The sequence below is a fragment of the Oryzias latipes genome, chromosome 10 (assembly GCF_002234675.1).
Source record: "Oryzias latipes chromosome 10, ASM223467v1".
NCBI lineage: Eukaryota > Metazoa > Chordata > Actinopteri > Beloniformes > Adrianichthyidae > Oryzias > Oryzias latipes.
This window is the reverse complement of record NC_019868.2, coordinates 859,632-879,583: the sequence shown is the minus strand read 5'-3', so window position 1 is coordinate 879,583 and position 19,952 is coordinate 859,632. Positions and strand designations below refer to the sequence as shown.

The 19,952-nt window shown below is 46.7% G+C and overlaps 1 protein-coding gene across 1 annotated transcript in view; it reads right to left on the bottom strand.

The window, feature by feature from the left end:
• The window catches only part of LOC110014735 (putative nuclease HARBI1), a 14,803-nt gene extending 7,775 nt beyond the window's left edge, over nt 1–7,028 (bottom strand). Inside the window, exons 1-2 of the mRNA XM_023959444.1 lie at nt 6,981–7,028; nt 6,761–6,860 (exon numbers count right to left, since the gene is read on the bottom strand). Of these exons, the coding sequence (XP_023815212.1) occupies nt 6,761–6,860; nt 6,981–7,028 (148 nt within the window). The remainder of the gene's footprint in view (nt 1–6,760; nt 6,861–6,980) is intronic.
• Nucleotides 7,029–19,952: the final 12,924 nt, after the last annotated feature.

Below are 19,952 nucleotides of genomic sequence, written 5' to 3'. Positions count from 1 at the left end.
GTTCCCCGCAGGTCTTCCAGGAATTCAAAAAACATGTGCATGAGCTTGTTAGCCAGGGCATTCTTAAAGAGAGCACCAGTCCCTGGGCATCACCAGCAGTTATAGTCATAAAGAAAGATGGGAGTGTTCGATTTTGCTGCGACTACAGGCGACTGAACCAAGTGACATGTAAAGATGCTTACCCACTCCCAAGGGTCGAGGAAGCTCTGGATGCACTCGGTGATGCACATTTATTTTCGACTCTAGACCTGACAGCTGGCTACTTTCAAGTAGCAATGAATGAAGAAGACCAGGGGAAGACTGCAGTTACCACACCCTTTGCTCTTTTTGAGTGGACAAGAATGCCATTTGGTTTATGCAATGCTCCAGCCACATTCCAGCGGTTAATGGGGCTTGTCTTAGGTGACCTGAGCTTTGACATCCTGTTGGTTTACTTGGATGATATCCTTGTCTACTCGCGAGATTTTGAGAGCCATTGTGAAAGGCTGGGGCTGGTGTTTCAACGACTCCGACAGCATGGGTTGAAATTGAAGCCATCCAAATGCTTTCTTTTACGCCCTGAGGTCAAGTTTCTAGGTCATTTTAATCTCTGCCCAGGGCATCAAAAGTTGACAATGGAAAAGGTCAGCGCCCTGACTTCCTGGCCAACTCCTAGGAGTGTCAAAGAAGTTAGGCAGGTAGTAGGATTTATGAGGATTACTACAGGCGATTTGTGCCTAACTTTGCTCACATGGCAAACCCCTACATGCTTTACTGGGAAAAAGGGGCAAAGTTAATGAGATCAGCCATTTGTTTGGACAGCTGACTGCCAAACTGCGCTGGATGAGCCTCAAACAATGTCTCACCTCCCCACCAGTCCTGGCATATCCTGATTTCCAAACCCCTTTTCATTTTGACTACAGATGGGAGTTCACACGGACTTGGGGCAGTACTTAGCCAAAAGCAAGACGGGGTTGAAAGGGTGGTAGCTTATGCATCCCGCGGGCTTCGTGGTTCAGAAAAGAATGACAAATACTACAGTGCTTTAAGTTGGAACTATTGGCCCTTAAATGGGCTATCACGGAGAAGTTCAGGGACTACCTGATGTTTTCCAAGTTCACTGTAGTTACGGATCACAACCCCTGCGCTACTTAGGGACAGCAAACTTAGGGGCGGTAGAACAGCGATGGGTGGCCCAATTGGCTGAATATACTTTGAGGTCTGCTACAAGCCGGGACGACAGAATATTAATGCAGATGTTTTGTCTAGAATCCCTAAGGAGGAGGAGCTGAGAGAGAAGATGGGGGCAAAGATTTTATCAGAATTAATTCTGATGAAGTTCGTGCATGTTTGTGGTCAACTGGACAGGACAAGTCAGATCCGATGACCTGTCCAGTCAGTGTACATTCTGTTACAGGAAAGTGATTAGTGGCCGACTTGGGATGAGATTGAACAGGCACAAAAGACGGACTTGGCTGTTGGGCTAATTTATCAAATGGTACAGGGGAGGCTAAAGTGAGCTATGCTGATCTACGGACAGGATCGCCTATTGTTAAAAAGCTCTATAGACAGCTCCCTCGACTCAAGTTTTGTAGAGGTGTTCTCTACCGACATGTTCAAGATCCACGTGATGGTGTGGAGATCAAGCAACTCGTTGTTCCAGAGTCTTTGCAGTTCAAAGTGTTTTTAAGTGTACATGAACATGGTGGGCACTTTGGGGGACAAAGCACTCTAAGTCTTCCTGAGAAGGAGCTATTATTGGCTACTATGGGGCAAGATGTTCAAGTTGGGTTCAGCAGTGCAAACGATGTGCTCTAGCCAAAGACGTTTTCCCAAGACTAGGGCCCTATGACCTGCAGCAATGTTACGCGCCCTTGGAGGTTTGGCAATGGATTATACATTGCTTGAGCGGTCTGTTGGGGTTATGAAATGTTCTCGTTCTTACAGACATGTTCACCAGATTCACAGTGGCTGTTCCTACAAAAATCAGACAGCAGACCCACAGCGAAAGCCCTGGTGAAGCACTGGTTTGCCTATTATGGGTGCCCAGCTCGACTTCACTCAGATCAAGGGCGAAGTTTTGAAGCTAGCGTAATAAAAGAGCTGTGCAAGATTTATGGAATAGCTAAAAGTCGTACTAGTCCTTATCACCCTCAGGGGAATGCTCAATGCGGACGGTTCAATAGGACAATGCACGACATGCTAAGACTTTGCCCCTGAAAAGAAAGGGACTGGAAGGCATACCTCCCCGAATTAGCCATGGCTTACAACAATCGGGTGCATTCCTCAACTGGATACTCACCCTTTTACCTTATGTTTGGGAGAGACGCAAGGATGCCTCTTGACCTTCTTGGGGGAAAGACTTGGCTGAAGTTGACATTGACAACTTGGATGACTGGGTGAAGGCACACCATGAGCGACTGAAGTTAGCAGTAGAGGTCGCGGGTTGTCAGCACAAGGAGCTTCCCGGAGACAGAAACGAATATACGATCGTAGTTCATGCAGTGCCTTGCTTAGGTCAGGTGACAGAGTGCTGATCCGTAATCACAAGCCTAGGGGTCGGAACAAGATTCAGGACAAGTGGGAGTCTCAGCCATATATCATACTCAGACAGAACCACCCTGATATCCCAGTGTTCACTATTCAATCAGAGAAGGGGGGCCCTCACAAGGTGGTTCATAGAGATCAGCTTAATTGTGCACTTTTCAGGTACCAAGCAGGAAGCAAATAAATATTCCCTCACTTCAAGAAGAAACAGAGTCAGACAGTGACGTCACCACAGTTAGCTTCCCTTTATTGGTTAGTCACACTCTGACGCTCGGGAGGAGGACCGTGTTATGGCTGTAGATGACCCCATGACTACAGAAGCACTGACAAAGATGCAAGAACAGGTCCATGTTAGTAGAGACTCAGATGCACTGTCAGATGGTGTAGAATACTCAGGGGAGAAAGTAGGGATACACGACGGGGCAGTGAGGGATTTCTCCCAACATAGAACCCGCACAGACAAAACAGGGGTTTACTGCCTATGAGGTACAGAAGTGACTATGTCATGGATTAATGTGAAATGCCACACATGTTATGTTTATGCCATGTCAAAATGTTGTATTAAATGTGTTGTGATTAACTTGAAATGGTGCTTCACTGGAGCTGTAGCTGCTATGGCAGGGTTTAGCAGGGGGGAGTGTAACGGTGACAGAAAGTGATGAGCGGGCCTGACATGACGTCAGAGGCAGACGAAGGCGCGAGGGGACAGACGTTTGGAAAACAAAACAAAAAAGAACGGTTGACGGGGAGAGAGACTGGTCGGATCGGATGTCTCGGCTTCTTAAAAAATTGTTTTGAAGAAATAACCTGGAGCAGGTTCGACAGTGATTTTGAGACGGCAGTATCTCGCTCGTTACGTGAGCAGTGCAGGAAGACAGCCAGCACGTAAGGAGGAGTTCCCCAGGCCGCAAGCATCGGGATTTCGGAGGCGGGGCCCGGAGGCAGGGCACGGAGGCGGAGCGCGGTGTCTGTGACAGCTCCGTCAGCGAGAAGAGGAGTTCCCGCAGAGCGGCCGTATTGCTGAGCAGTTTTCTGAAAGAGTATTCCCCTGCCATACAGCTAACATCCCAGTGATTCACTGTGGTAATTCACCAACTGTACACCATTCTACTGGTCTGGAGAGAAGGTACTGTTTTATTTTATCTTTTGAAGCTGAGAATTCAGTTCAAGCGGGAAAACATCTGAGGCCAAGGAGGCGGGCACCACTGTCTTTGAACATTTACGTTTTTGAAGACCATTCGGGATTAGCGACCAGTCGATTTCCCCGCGGAAAAGAACCGTCTGAAGCTAACTGTCAAAACCGTTAACTGACTGTTACGCCGTTCGGGCATCTCGCGCCCATTCTGGAAGAAAACTGTTATCAACGTCTGGAGTTTAGTTAATCGGAGGAAGTCGAGAGCTCTACTGTCTTGATTTATTCATTTCTATTTGTTCATTTGTTTGATCACCATTTTATATTGGATCTATTTATTTATTTATTGTGTGGTTTATTGACTTTCAAGTTTTTTTTTTGTTTCCGGACTGTCAAATAATTCACCTGGTGTTTTACATCCAAATCTGTTTTTCTTTTGAACATACAAAGTAGAAAGTAATATTTCTTTTACTACTTTAGAGAGGTAACACAGATTAATCCTTGTTCAAATAAATGTTTGCTGTTTTTCATTGAGCCAGTTACAGAGGTCTAGGTTTTAATTTTTGAAGATTGTTCTGGGTTAGGGGCACTCCATCACTCTGGCTGGTTGTTGTAAAGGCAGGATCTGTGCAAGTGAGCTTCAAGTGCATTGCAGAACGACGCTTCAGCTGACTGACAAGGATCAAGTTCTGAAGCCTGTCTTACTACACCCATTCACTACCAAAAGGTTTTAGAGTTAGGCCAGGGTGACAGAAACACACCTTCCAAACGAAGGCACAGGAGTTAAAGGGACTGACAGGTGTGGACAGGGACCTGCAATACTGTTAGTCGACCAGAGCAAGCTTAATATTTGTACCCCTATTAGTTAGGATTTCAATCCTTTACATTTGGCGTCACGAACAGGATCTACATTACATTGGAAACCCAGATTAAGTGCAGGAATATTGATTCGTATCATAGCTTCAACATGTCGGAGTTGGAGGGTTTAAAGAAGGATTTTGCTGATTTACAAAGGAGGCTCGTAGAGCAGGCAGGTGCCTTGGAACAGGCTAGGAATGAACAAAGAGAAGCTCTCTCCCTTGCCAAGGCAGTTATTGATCAGCAGGCTACAGCATTGAGAGCACCAGCTGCGGTCGTCATCCATAGGGACCGTAAACTGCCAGACTTTGGGGGGTGGATCAGTAAGAGGCGGCGATGAATCTGTTGAGGAATGGATTGCCGAAATGAAGTCAGCTTTTCGAGTGATGAAAACACCCCATGACGATAAAGTTGAGCTGGTTAAGCAACACCTGAAGGGTGAAGCAAAGGCAACAGTTAAATTTATGCTGACAGAGCCGATAGACAGTGTCGAAGAAATATTTGACATTCTTATTCAGACCTATGGAGATAAGATCCCAATTGGCACAAGGTTAAAGAATTCTATGAAGAAAACAGATGCCCGGGGAGACCATTCGGTCTTATGCCTATGATTTACAGGACAGGCTAGAACATGTTTTAAGAAGAGAACCAAAGCGTGTCCCAGACCCCGATGTTGTATTAAAGGAACAGTTGGTCTTAGGACTGAAAGAGGACTTTTTGAGGAGGAATTGAAGAGGAAGGTTCACGAAATGAGGAGCCTCACTTTTGTCGAGCTGTTACAGGCTGCAATTGATTGTCAGAAGAAGAAGAGATGCCATCTGACCCAGTTACCTCGAGTAGACCCAAAATAAGGGGGGGTGTAAATGCTGCTGTGGCAATGGAGGAGAAACCATCATCTCTGACAATGGAGATGCTGCATGAGGAAATAAAACGAATATCTGCTCGTCAAGAGAGTTGTACCATGCTCTGCAGAGAAAAGGGGAGGAGGGAGGACAGCGAGCTGCAGCCCCCAGGAGGGTAGCCCTACGAGATAGTGAAGGGAGGTATATCTGCTATAACTGTGGAGAGCCTGGCCATGTTAGCAAGCACTGTTTGAGGAAAGTAGGCAAAGAGACAAGTCAAGCCCCACTCGAGGTCCCAAATCCAGATGTCAGATCAAGTAATCGAAATGGGTCTAAGGAGAACCCCAGTACTTCCGTCATAGGGACCCAGATGGCTGAGTGTATCCTCGCGGAGGTAGATAATGATCTCCGGAGGAGTGCTTTTGGGAAGTGTAGGACTGTCAGTCTAAAGATTGGAGGAATAGAGACAACCTGCCTGTGGGATACAGGCTCTAACGTCACTGCTATCACAGAGTCCCACTTCCGCAAACATTTTGGGAAACAGGGAATGTTGTCTGCCAACTGGATCGAACTTACTGCCGCAAATGGGCTGGATATCCCAGTATTAGGGTGCCTAGAAGTTGAGGTGGAGTGTGTTGGCAGGACAGTGGGCAGAAAGTGCATTTTTGTACTAACTGACACCCATCCCCATGTAGAAAAGTCAAATGGGCTCCCTGGAATTGTGGGCATGAATGTAATAGAAGAACTTGAGGCCATTTTTGCAGATAACGGTGGTTACATGGGGATGGATAATCTCAAAGAGGGTGAGGCAACATTCGTAGGTTGGTTGCTAAAGTGAGGAAGGAATCTCAGCGCATAACTCCAGATGGAAAGATGGGGTTTGTGAAAGTGGCAGGCCGAGAACCGGTCATGATACCCCCGATGAGTGAGATGGTGGTAGAGGCCATTGTGAAGTTACATCCAAAGTAGACTGCCCAGTGCTTGTTGAAACGGCACAAAGGTCAGGCCTTCCAAAGGGGCTTGTAGTGGCAAATATCTTGGCTAAAGCTACCAGTGGAAGGGTCCCCGTAAGGGTCATGAACACCAGCGAGAAAGTCATAAAACTTATGCCACGGGCTAGAGTAGCAACCGTGAGCAAACCACAGGAGATACTTTTGAAAGAAGTGGTGCAGGTGGTGGAGAAGGAGGGAGGTCTAGTTGTCAAACACCTAGATGGTATAGAGGTTACGCAGTTGGAAAATGAGGCTGAACGGCTACCCGTTCCAGTCCAAGCAAATACGGAGGGTCTGACTGAATCTCAGTACCAACAACTTGTAAGTCTACTAGCCACCCACCAAGACGTTTTCTCCCAAAATGAGAATGACTATGGGTACACTACATCTGTAACCCATTGTATCTCTACCGGGGATGCCCCTCCCATCAAGCAGAGGCACCGTAGAGTTCCCCCGCAGGTCTTCCAGGAATTCAAAAAACATGTGCATGAGCTTGTTAGCCAGGGCATTCTTAAAGAGAGCACCAGTCCCTGGGCATCACCAGCAGTTATAGTCATAAAGAAAGATGGGAGTGTTCGATTTTGCTGCGACTACAGGCGACTGAACCAAGTGACATGTAAAGATGCTTACCCACTCCCAAGGGTCGAGGAAGCTCTGGATGCACTCGGTGATGCACATTTATTTTCGACTCTAGACCTGACAGCTGGCTACTTTCAAGTAGCAATGAATGAAGAAGACCAGGGGAAGACTGCAGTTACCACACCCTTTGCTCTTTTTGAGTGGACAAGAATGCCATTTGGTTTATGCAATGCTCCAGCCACATTCCAGCGGTTAATGGGGCTTGTCTTAGGTGACCTGAGCTTTGACATCCTGTTGGTTTACTTGGATGATATCCTTGTCTACTCGCGAGATTTTGAGAGCCATTGTGAAAGGCTGGGGCTGGTGTTTCAACGACTCCGACAGCATGGGTTGAAATTGAAGCCATCCAAATGCTTTCTTTTACGCCCTGAGGTCAAGTTTCTAGGTCATTTAATCTCTGCCCAGGGCATCAAAGTTGACATGGAAAAGGTCAGCGCCCTGACTTCCTGGCCAACTCCTAGGAGTGTCAAAGAAGTTAGGCAGGTAGTAGGATTTATGAGTTACTACAGGCGATTTGTGCCTAACTTTGCTCACATGGCAAAACCCCTACATGCTTTACTGGGAAAAAGGGGCAAAGTTAATGAGAATCAGCCATTTGTTTGGACAGCTGACTGCCAAACTGCGCTGGATGAGCTCAAACAATGTCTCACCTCCCCACCAGTCCTGGCATATCCTGATTTCCAAACCCCTTTCATTTTGACTACAGATGGGAGTTCACACGGACTTGGGGCAGTACTTAGCCAAAAGCAAGACGGGGTTGAAAGGGTGGTAGCTTATGCATCCCGCGGGCTTCGTGGTTCAGAAAAGAATGACAATACTACAGTGCTTTTAAGTTGGAACTATTGGCCCTTAAATGGGCTATCACGGAGAAGTTCAGGGACTACCTGATGTTTTCCAAGTTCACTGTAGTTACGGATCACAACCCCCTGCGCTACTTAGGGACAGCAAACTTAGGGGCGGTAGAACAGCGATGGGTGGCCAATTGGCTGAATATAACTTTGAGGTCTGCTACAAGCCGGGACGACAGAATATTAATGCAGATGTTTTGTCTAGAATCCCTAAGGAGGAGGAGCCTGAGAGAGAAGATGGGGGCAAAGATTTTATCAGAATTAATTCTGATGAAGTTCGTGCATGTTTGTGGTCAACTGGACAGGACAAGTCAGATCCGATGACCTGTCCAGTCAGTGTACATTCTGTTACAGGAAAAGTGATTAGTGGCCAGACTTGGGATGAGATTGAACAGGCACAAAAGACGGACTTGGCTGTTGGGCTAATTTATCAATGGTACAGGGGAAGGCTAAAGTGAGCTATGCTGATCTACGGACAGGATCGCCTATTGTTAAAAAGCTCTATAGACAGCTCCCTCGACTCAAGTTTTGTAGAGGTGTTCTCTACCGACATGTTCAAGATCCACGTGATGGTGTGGAGATCAAGCAACTCGTTGTTCCAGAGTCTTTGCAGTTCAAAGTGTTTTTAAGTGTACATGAACATGGTGGGCACTTTGGGGGACAAAGCACTCTAAGTCTCCTGAGAAGGAGCTATTATTGGCCTACTATGGGGCAAGATGTTCAAGTTGGGTTCAGCAGTGCAAACGATGTGCTCTAGCCAAAGACGTTTTCCCAAAGACTAGGGCCCCTATGACCTGCAGCAATGTTACTGCGCCCTTGGAGGTTGTGGCAATGGATTATACATTGCTTGAGCGGTCTGTTGGGGGTTATGAAAATGTTCTCGTTCTTACAGACATGTTCACCAGATTCACAGTGGCTGTTCCTACAAAAAATCAGACAGCAGACACCACAGCGAAAGCCCTGGTGAAGCACTGGTTTGCCTATTATGGGTGCCCAGCTCGACTTCACTCAGATCAAGGGCGAAGTTTTGAAGCTAGCGTAATAAAAGAGCTGTGCAAGATTTATGGAATAGCTAAAAGTCGTACTAGTCCTTATCACCCTCAGGGGAATGCTCAATGCGGACGGTTCAATAGGACAATGCACGACATGCTAAGAACTTTGCCCCTGAAAAGAAAAGGGACTGGAAGGCATACCTCCCCGAATTAGCCATGGCTTACAACAATCGGGTGCTTCCTCAACTGGATACTCACCCTTTTACCTTATGTTTGGGAGAGACGCAAGGATGCCTCTTGACCTTCTTGGGGGGAAAGACTTGGCTGAAGTTGACATTGACAACTTGGATGACTGGGTGAAGGCACACCATGAGCGACTGAAGTTAGCAGTAGAGGTCGCAGGGTTGTCAGCACAAGGAGCTTCCCGGAGACAGAAACGAATATACGATCGTAGTTCATGCAGTGCCTTGCTTAGGTCAGGTGACAGAGTGCTGATCCGTAATCACAAGCCTAGGGTCGGAACAAGATTCAGGACAAGTGGGAGTCTCAGCCATATATCATACTCAGACAGAACCACCCTGATATCCCAGTGTTCACTATTCAATCAGAGAAGGGGGGCCCTCACAAGGTGGTTCATAGAGATCAGCTTAAATTGTGCACTTTTCAGGTACCAAGCAGGAAGCAAATAAATATTCCCTCACTTCAAGAAGAAACAGAGTCAGACAGTGACGTCACCACAGTTAGCTTCCCTTTATTGGTTAGTCAACACTCTGACGCTCGGGAGGAGGACCGTGTTATGGCTGTAGATGACCCCATGACTACAGAAGCACTGACAAAGATGCAAGAACAGGTCCATGTTAGTAGAGACTCAGATGCACTGTCAGATGGTGTAGAATACTCAGGGGAAGAAAGTAGGGATACACGACGGGGCAGTGAGGGATTTCTCCAACATAGAAACCCGCACAGACAAAACAGGGGTTTACTGCCTATGAGGTACAGAAGTGACTATGTCATGGATTAATGTGAAATGCACACATGTTATGTTTATGCCATGTCAAAATGTTGTATTAAATGTGTTGTGATTAACTTGAAAATGGTGCTTCACTGGAGCTGTAGCTGCTATGGCAGGGTTTAGCAGGGGGGAGTGTAACGGTGACAGAAAGTGATGAGCGGGCCTGACATGACGTCAGAGGCAGACGAAGGCGCGAGGGGACAGACGTTGGAAAACAAAACAAAAAAGAACGGTTGGACGGGGAGAGAGACTGGTCGGATCGGATGTCTCGGCTTCTTAAAAAATTGTTTTGAAGAAAATAACCTGGAGCAGGTTCGACAGTGATTTTGAGACGGCAGTATCTCGCTCGTTACGTGAGCAGTGCAGGAAGACAGCCAGCACGTAAGGAGGAGTTCCCCAGGCCGCAAGCATCGGGATTTCGGAGGCGGGGCCCGGAGGCAGGGCACGGAGGCGGAGCGCGGTGTCTGTGACAGCTCCGTCAGCGGAGAAGAGGAGTTCCCGCAGAGCGGCCGTATTGCTGAGCAGTTTCTGAAAGAGTATTCCCCTGCCATACAGCTAACATCCCAGTGATTCACTGTGGTAATTCACCAACTGTACACCATTCTACTGGTCTGGAGAGAAGGTACTGTTTTATTTTATCTTTTGAAGCTGAGAATTCAGTTCAAGCCGGGAAAACATCTGAGGCCAAGGAGGCGGGCACCACTGTCTTTGAACATTTACGTTTTTGAAGACCATTCGGGATTAGCGACCAGTCCGATTTCCCCGCGGAAAAGAACCGTCTGAAGCTAACTGTCAAAACCGTTAACTGACTGTTACGCCGTTCGGGCATCTCGCGCCCATTCTGGAAGAAAACTGTTATCAACGTCTGGAGTTAGTTAATCGGAGGAAGTCGAGAGCTCTACTGTCTTGATTTATTCATTTCTATTTGTTCATTTGTTTGATCACCATTTTATATTGGATCTATTTATTTATTTATTGTGTGGTTTATTGACTTTCAAGTTTTTTTTTGTTTCCGGACTGTCAAATAATTCACCTGGTGTTTTACATCCAAATCTGTTTTCTTTTGAACATACAAAGTAGAAAGTAATATTTCTTTTACTACTTTAGAGAGGTAACACAGATTAATCCTTGTTCAAATAAATGTTTGCTGTTTTCATTGAGCCAGTTACAGAGGTCTAGGTTTTAATTTTTGAAGATTGTTCTGGGTTAGGGGCACTCCATCACTCTGGCTGGTTGTTGTAAAGGCAGGATCTGTGCAAGTGAGCTTCAAGTGCATTGCAGAACGACGCTTCAGCTGACTGACAAGGATCAAGTTCTGAAGCCTGTCTTACTACACCCATTCACTACCAAAAGGTTTTAGAGTTAGGCCAGGGTGACAGAACACACACCTTCCAAACGAAGGCACAGGAGTTAAAGGGACTGACAGGTGTGGACAGGGACCTGCAATACTGTTAGTCGACCAGAGCAAGCTTAATATTTGTACCCCTATTAGTTAGGATTTCAATCCTTTACATTTGGCGTCACGAACAGGATCTACATTACATTGGAAACCCAGATTAAGTGCAGGAATATTGATTCGTAGTCATAGCTTCAACATGTCGGAGTTGGAGGGTTTAAAGAAGGATTTTGCTGATTTACAAAGGAGGCTCGTAGAGCAGGCAGGTGCCTTGGAACAGGCTAGGAATGAACAAAGAGAAGCTCTCTCCCTTGCCAAGGCAGTTATTGATCAGCAGGCTACAGCATTGAGAGCACCAGCTGCGGTCGTCATCCATAGGGACCGTAAACTGCCAGACTTTGGGGGTGGATCAGTAAGAGGCGGCGATGAATCTGTTGAGGAATGGATTGCCGAAATGAAGTCAGCTTTTCGAGTGATGAAAACACCCATGACGATAAAGTTGAGCTGGTTAAGCAACACCTGAAGGGTGAAGCAAAGGCAACAGTTAAATTTATGCTGACAGAGCCGATAGACAGTGTCGAAGAAATATTTGACATTCTTATTCAGACCTATGGAGATAAGATCCCAATTGGCACAAGGTTAAAAGAATTCTATGAAAGAAAACAGATGCCCGGGGAGACCATTCGGTCTTATGCCTATGATTTACAGGACAGGCTAGAACATGTTTTAAGAAGAGAACCAAAGCGTGTCCCAGACCCCGATGTTGTATTAAAGGAACAGTTGGTCTTAGGACTGAAAGAGGACTTTTTGAGGAGGGAATTGAAGAGGAAGGTTCACGAAATGAGGAGCCTCACTTTTGTCGAGCTGTTACAGGCTGCAATTGATTGGTCAGAAGAAGAAGAGATGCCATCTGACCCAGTTACCTCGAGTAGACCCAAAATAAGGGGGGGTGTAAATGCTGCTGTGGCAATGGAGGAGAAACCATCATCTCTGACAATGGAGATGCTGCATGAGGAAATAAAACGAATATCTGCTCGTCAAGAAGAGTTGTACCATGCTCTGCAGAGAAAAGGGGAGGAGGGAGGACAGCGAGCTGCAGCCCCCAGGAGGGTAGCCCTACGAGATAGTGAAGGGAGGTATATCTGCTATAACTGTGGAGAGCCTGGCCATGTTAGCAAGCACTGTTTGAGGAAAGTAGGCAAAGAGACAAGTCAAGCCCCACTCGAGGTCCCAAATCCAGATGTCAGATCAAGTAATCGAAATGGGTCTAAGGAGAACCCCAGTACTTCCGTCATAGGGACCCAGATGGCTGAGTGTATCCTCGCGGAGGTAGATAATGATCTCCGGAGGAGTGCTTTTGGGAAGTGTAGGACTGTCAGTCTAAAGATTGGAGGAATAGAGACAACCTGCCTGTGGGATACAGGCTCTAACGTCACTGCTATCACAGAGTCCCACTTCCGCAAACATTTTGGGAAACAGGGAATGTTGTCTGCCAACTGGATCGAACTTACTGCCGCAAATGGGCTGGATATCCCAGTATTAGGGTGCCTAGAAGTTGAGGTGGAGTGTGTTGGCAGGACAGTGGGCAGAAAGTGCATTTTTGTACTAACTGACACCCATCCCCATGTAGAAAAGTCAAATGGGCTCCCTGGAATTGTGGGCATGAATGTAATAGAAGAACTTGAGGCCATTTTTGCAGATAACGGTGGTTACATGGGGATGGATAATCTCAAAGAGGGTGAGGCCAACATTCGTAGGTTGGTTGCTAAAGTGAGGAAGGAATCTCAGCGCATAACTCCAGATGGAAAGATGGGGTTTGTGAAAGTGGCAGGCCGAGAACCGGTCATGATACCCCCGATGAGTGAGATGGTGGTAGAGGGCCATTGTGAAGTTACATCCAAAGTAGACTGCCCAGTGCTTGTTGAAACGGCACAAAGGTCAGGCCTTCCAAAGGGGCTTGTAGTGGCAAATATCTTGGCTAAAGCTACCAGTGGAAGGGTCCCCGTAAGGGTCATGAACACCAGCGAGAAAGTCATAAAACTTATGCCACGGGCTAGAGTAGCAACCGTGAGCAAACCACAGGAGATACTTTTGAAAGAAGTGGTGCAGGTGGTGGAGAAGGAGGGAGGTCTAGTTGTCAAACACCTAGATGGTATAGAGGTTACGCAGTTGGAAAATGAGGCTGAACGGCTACCCGTTCCAGTCCAAGCAAATACGGAGGGTCTGACTGAATCTCAGTACCAACAACTTGTAAGTCTACTAGCCACCCACCAAGACGTTTTCTCCCAAAATGAGAATGACTATGGGTACACTACATCTGTAACCCATTGTATCTCTACCGGGGATGCCCCTCCCATCAAGCAGAGGCACCGTAGAGTTCCCCCGCAGGTCTTCCAGGAATTCAAAAAACATGTGCATGAGCTTGTTAGCCAGGGCATTCTTAAAGAGAGCACCAGTCCCTGGGCATCACCAGCAGTTATAGTCATAAAGAAAGATGGGAGTGTTCGATTTTGCTGCGACTACAGGCGACTGAACCAAGTGACATGTAAAGATGCTTACCCACTCCCAAGGGTCGAGGAAGCTCTGGATGCACTCGGTGATGCACATTTATTTTCGACTCTAGACCTGACAGCTGGCTACTTTCAAGTAGCAATGAATGAAGAAGACCAGGGGAAGACTGCAGTTACCACACCCTTTGCTCTTTTTGAGTGGACAAGAATGCCATTTGGTTTATGCAATGCTCCAGCCACATTCCAGCGGTTAATGGGGCTTGTCTTAGGTGACCTGAGCTTTGACATCCTGTTGGTTTACTTGGATGATATCCTTGTCTACTCGCGAGATTTTGAGAGCCATTGTGAAAGGCTGGGGCTGGTGTTTCAACGACTCCGACAGCATGGGTTGAAATTGAAGCCATCCAAATGCTTTCTTTTACGCCCTGAGGTCAAGTTTCTAGGTCATTTAATCTCTGCCCAGGGCATCAAAGTTGACATGGAAAAGGTCAGCGCCCTGACTTCCTGGCCAACTCCTAGGAGTGTCAAAGAAGTTAGGCAGGTAGTAGGATTTATGAGTTACTACAGGCGATTTGTGCCTAACTTTGCTCACATGGCAAAACCCCTACATGCTTTACTGGGAAAAAGGGGCAAAGTTAATGAGAATCAGCCATTTGTTTGGACAGCTGACTGCCAAACTGCGCTGGATGAGCTCAAACAATGTCTCACCTCCCCACCAGTCCTGGCATATCCTGATTTCCAAACCCCTTTCATTTTGACTACAGATGGGAGTTCACACGGACTTGGGGCAGTACTTAGCCAAAAGCAAGACGGGGTTGAAAGGGTGGTAGCTTATGCATCCCGCGGGCTTCGTGGTTCAGAAAAGAATGACAAATACTACAGTGCTTTTAAGTTGGAACTATTGGCCCTTAAATGGGCTATCACGGAGAAGTTCAGGGACTACCTGATGTTTTCCAAGTTCACTGTAGTTACGGATCACAACCCCCTGCGCTACTTAGGGACAGCAAACTTAGGGGCGGTAGAACAGCGATGGGTGGCCCAATTGGCTGAATATAACTTTGAGGTCTGCTACAAGCCGGGACGACAGAATATTAATGCAGATGTTTTGTCTAGAATCCCTAAGGAGGAGGAGCCTGAGAGAGAAGATGGGGGCAAAGATTTTATCAGAATTAATTCTGATGAAGTTCGTGCATGTTTGTGGTCAACTGGACAGGACAAGTCAGATCCGATGACCTGTCCAGTCAGTGTACATTCTGTTACAGGAAAAGTGATTAGTGGCCAGACTTGGGATGAGATTGAACAGGCACAAAAGACGGACTTGGCTGTTGGGCTAATTTATCAAATGGTACAGGGGAAGGCTAAAGTGAGCTATGCTGATCTACGGACAGGATCGCCTATTGTTAAAAAGCTCTATAGACAGCTCCCTCGACTCAAGTTTTGTAGAGGTGTTCTCTACCGACATGTTCAAGATCCACGTGATGGTGTGGAGATCAAGCAACTCGTTGTTCCAGAGTCTTTGCAGTTCAAAGTGTTTTTAAGTGTACATGAACATGGTGGGCACTTTGGGGGACAAAGCACTCTAAGTCTCCTGAGAAGGAGCTATTATTGGCCTACTATGGGGCAAGATGTTCAAAGTTGGGTTCAGCAGTGCAAACGATGTGCTCTAGCCAAAGACGTTTTCCCAAAGACTAGGGCCCCTATGACCTGCAGCAATGTTACTGCGCCCTTGGAGGTTGTGGCAATGGATTATACATTGCTTGAGCGGTCTGTTGGGGGTTATGAAAATGTTCTCGTTCTTACAGACATGTTCACCAGATTCACAGTGGCTGTTCCTACAAAAAATCAGACAGCAGACACCACAGCGAAAGCCCTGGTGAAGCACTGGTTTGCCTATTATGGGTGCCCAGCTCGACTTCACTCAGATCAAGGGCGAAGTTTTGAAGCTAGCGTAATAAAAGAGCTGTGCAAGATTTATGGAATAGCTAAAAGTCGTACTAGTCCTTATCACCCTCAGGGGAATGCTCAATGCGGACGGTTCAATAGGACAATGCACGACATGCTAAGAACTTTGCCCCCTGAAAAGAAAAGGGACTGGAAGGCATACCTCCCCGAATTAGCCATGGCTTACAACAATCGGGTGCATTCCTCAACTGGATACTCACCCTTTTACCTTATGTTTGGGAGAGACGCAAGGATGCCTCTTGACCTTCTTGGGGGGAAAGACTTGGCTGAAGTTGACATTGACAACTTGGATGACTGGGTGAAGGCACACCATGAGCGACTGAAGTTAGCAGTAGAGGTCGCAGGGTTGTCAGCACAAGGAGCTTCCCGGAGACAGAAACGAATATACGATCGTAGTTCATGCAGTGCCTTGCTTAGGTCAGGTGACAGAGTGCTGATCCGTAATCACAAGCCTAGGGGTCGGAACAAGATTCAGGACAAGTGGGAGTCTCAGCCATATATCATACTCAGACAGAACCACCCTGATATCCCAGTGTTCACTATTCAATCAGAGAAGGGGGGCCCTCACAAGGTGGTTCATAGAGATCAGCTTAAATTGTGCACTTTTCAGGTACCAAGCAGGAAGCAAATAAATATTCCCTCACTTCAAGAAGAAACAGAGTCAGACAGTGACGTCACCACAGTTAGCTTCCCTTTATTGGTTAGTCAACACTCTGACGCTCGGGAGGAGGACCGTGTTATGGCTGTAGATGACCCCATGACTACAGAAGCACTGACAAAGATGCAAGAACAGGTCCATGTTAGTAGAGACTCAGATGCACTGTCAGATGGTGTAGAATACTCAGGGGAAGAAAGTAGGGATACACGACGGGGCAGTGAGGGATTTCTCCAACATAGAAACCCGCACAGACAAAACAGGGGTTTACTGCCTATGAGGTACAGAAGTGACTATGTCATGGATTAATGTGAAATGCACACATGTTATGTTTATGCCATGTCAAAATGTTGTATTAAATGTGTTGTGATTAACTTGAAAATGGTGCTTCACTGGAGCTGTAGCTGCTATGGCAGGGTTTAGCAGGGGGGAGTGTAACGGTGACAGAAAGTGATGAGCGGGCCTGACATGACGTCAGAGGCAGACGAAGGCGCGAGGGGACAGACGTTGGAAAACAAAACAAAAAAGAACGGTTGGACGGGGAGAGAGACTGGTCGGATCGGATGTCTCGGCTTCTTAAAAAATTGTTTTGAAGAAAATAACCTGGAGCAGGTTCGACAGTGATTTTGAGACGGCAGTATCTCGCTCGTTACGTGAGCAGTGCAGGAAGACAGCCAGCACGTAAGGAGGAGTTCCCCAGGCCGCAAGCATCGGGATTTCGGAGGCGGGGCCCGGAGGCAGGGCACGGAGGCGGAGCGCGGTGTCTGTGACAGCTCCGTCAGCGGAGAAGAGGAGTTCCCGCAGAGCGGCCGTATTGCTGAGCAGTTTCTGAAAGAGTATTCCCCTGCCATACAGCTAACATCCCAGTGATTCACTGTGGTAATTCACCAACTGTACACCATTCTACTGGTCTGGAGAGAAGGTACTGTTTTATTTTATCTTTTGAAGCTGAGAATTCAGTTCAAGCCGGGAAAACATCTGAGGCCAAGGAGGCGGGCACCACTGTCTTTGAACATTTACGTTTTTGAAGACCATTCGGGATTAGCGACCAGTCCGATTTCCCCGCGGAAAAGAACCGTCTGAAGCTAACTGTCAAAACCGTTAACTGACTGTTACGCCGTTCGGGCATCTCGCGCCCATTCTGGAAGAAAACTGTTATCAACGTCTGGAGTTAGTTAATCGGAGGAAGTCGAGAGCTCTACTGTCTTGATTTATTCATTTCTATTTGTTCATTTGTTTGATCACCATTTTATATTGGATCTATTTATTTATTTATTGTGTGGTTTATTGACTTTCAAGTTTTTTTTTGTTTCCGGACTGTCAAATAATTCACCTGGTGTTTTACATCCAAATCTGTTTTCTTTTGAACATACAAAGTAGAAAGTAATATTTCTTTTACTACTTTAGAGAGGTAACACAGATTAATCCTTGTTCAAATAAATGTTTGCTGTTTTCATTGAGCCAGTTACAGAGGTCTAGGTTTTAATTTTTGAAGATTGTTCTGGGTTAGGGGCACTCCATCACTCTGGCTGGTTGTTGTAAAGGCAGGATCTGTGCAAGTGAGCTTCAAGTGCATTGCAGAACGACGCTTCAGCTGACTGACAAGGATCAAGTTCTGAAGCCTGTCTTACTAAACCCATTCACTACCAAAAGGTTTTAGAGTTAGGCCAGGGTGACAGAACACACACCTTCCAAACGAAGGCACAGGAGTTAAAGGGACTGACAGGTGTGGGCAGGGACCTGCAATACTGTTAGTCGACCAGAGCAAGCTTAATATTTGTACCCCTATTAGTTAGGATTTCAATCCTAACTAATAGGTGTCCATCATTGACTACATTAAGAAATATGTGGAACTGAAAGATGTCTTCGCCGACATCTTTAACACCTCACTCAGGCAGGCATTTGTACCCACCTGCCTGAAAACTGCTGTTATTACTCCGGTCCCAGAGAAGTTAAATCCAGCCTGCCCAATCGACTTTCGCCCTGTGGCCCTCACACCAATTGTGACCAAATGTCTGGAGCGCTTGGTCCTAAAACACTTTAAGAACAGTCTTCCAATAACTATGGACCCTTTACAATTTGCATACAAAGCAAATCGATCCACGGAAGATGCCATCACCACCACTCTCCACCTCACGCTGTTGCATCTGGAGAGGAAAAACACCTACGCTTGAGTCCTCTTCATCGACTTCAGCTCGGCTTTTAACACCATCATTCCTGGTGGAGAAGCTGAGGCTATTAGGAGTGGACACAGCAATCTGCAACTGGACGCTCAGCTTCCTCACAGACCGGCTGCAGAAAGTCAAGATCGGCAGACACACATCCAGGCCCTTCTCAGTGAGCACGAGCACACCACAGGGGTGGGTCCTGAGTCAACTGCTATACAGTCTGCTCACGCATGACTGCACATCTCGATACAACACCAACCACATTGTTAAGTCTGCAGACGACACAACAGTGATTGGTCTCATAAGCGAAAATAACGAGTCTGCTCACAGAATAGAGGTGGAGCAGCTAGCAGTGTGGTGTGAATCCCATAACCTCCAGATCAACGTGGACAAAACTAAAGACATGGTGATCGACGTCAGGGCATCTGGCAATGTATATGCCGATTGGTGATCCGATTGTTGTTCATAAACGGTTCATTCCGATCGTTTGTCACTACTGCTCTGGTGTAACGTCACGCATAGACGATGTTTTGCTTCAGAGAAAGCTTTGGAGCTCAAACAGGACCGACCGGCTGTACCACGGACGGCTGGCGCGAAGCGCGGACGCCTCTGCACTCTGCCCTCGCCCCACGGGCTCCCGCCTCTCCCTTCCTGTCTTCTCTGATCCCCCTCGTGAGGGGGGCGCCGGGGAGGAGCGCTTCATGCCCCTGACGTCCGGACCCTGCGCGGTCCGGCGCGGCTGCTGGCAGAGCAGAGCAGCTGGATTATTAACTTTGTGTTTGAGGTGAGGGGAGGATTCTTTGTTACGTTTGGGAGGTTCTGGACTGCCATCTGTCCCACAGCTCTATGTGAACGAGCAGCCGAATGGATACAACACCCCCCCCCCCATAAACAAGACTGCTGTTAAACGCACATAGTTTCTTTCACGCTGAATGCTGGTCTCTGTTTTATTTTATTTTCTTTATTTCTATTTCACTTACTTAATTTTTTACTCATCTTATTTTTTTTGCTATTTTTTATTATTGCTGCTTCTTTGCACTGTCATGCTAGTGAGAAACAACATCTCGTCTCAACTGTGTATTTCTCTGCAAATACTATGTGTGGAATGACAATAAACAAATCTTGAATCTTGAATAATGGGTGTCTCATGCTGTTCACCCAAGGCTAAGACGAGCCTCATCAGATTTCAACATTGTCTTGATGTTTTTCACTGTGATGGACTGCCAATATTTATATGCAAACCATCAATCATACATGTCTGCCTTATGACTCTGACCTTGATCATTGAGAAAATATGAGGCAAACATGCAGAACTGCATTTCCCTACAATGAAAGACGGTTTGATGGAAATGAAATCTTCGAAAATAAAGTAGCCCTGCTAAAAATCAAATACTCTTTATTAATGTTATGTATTTGTTTG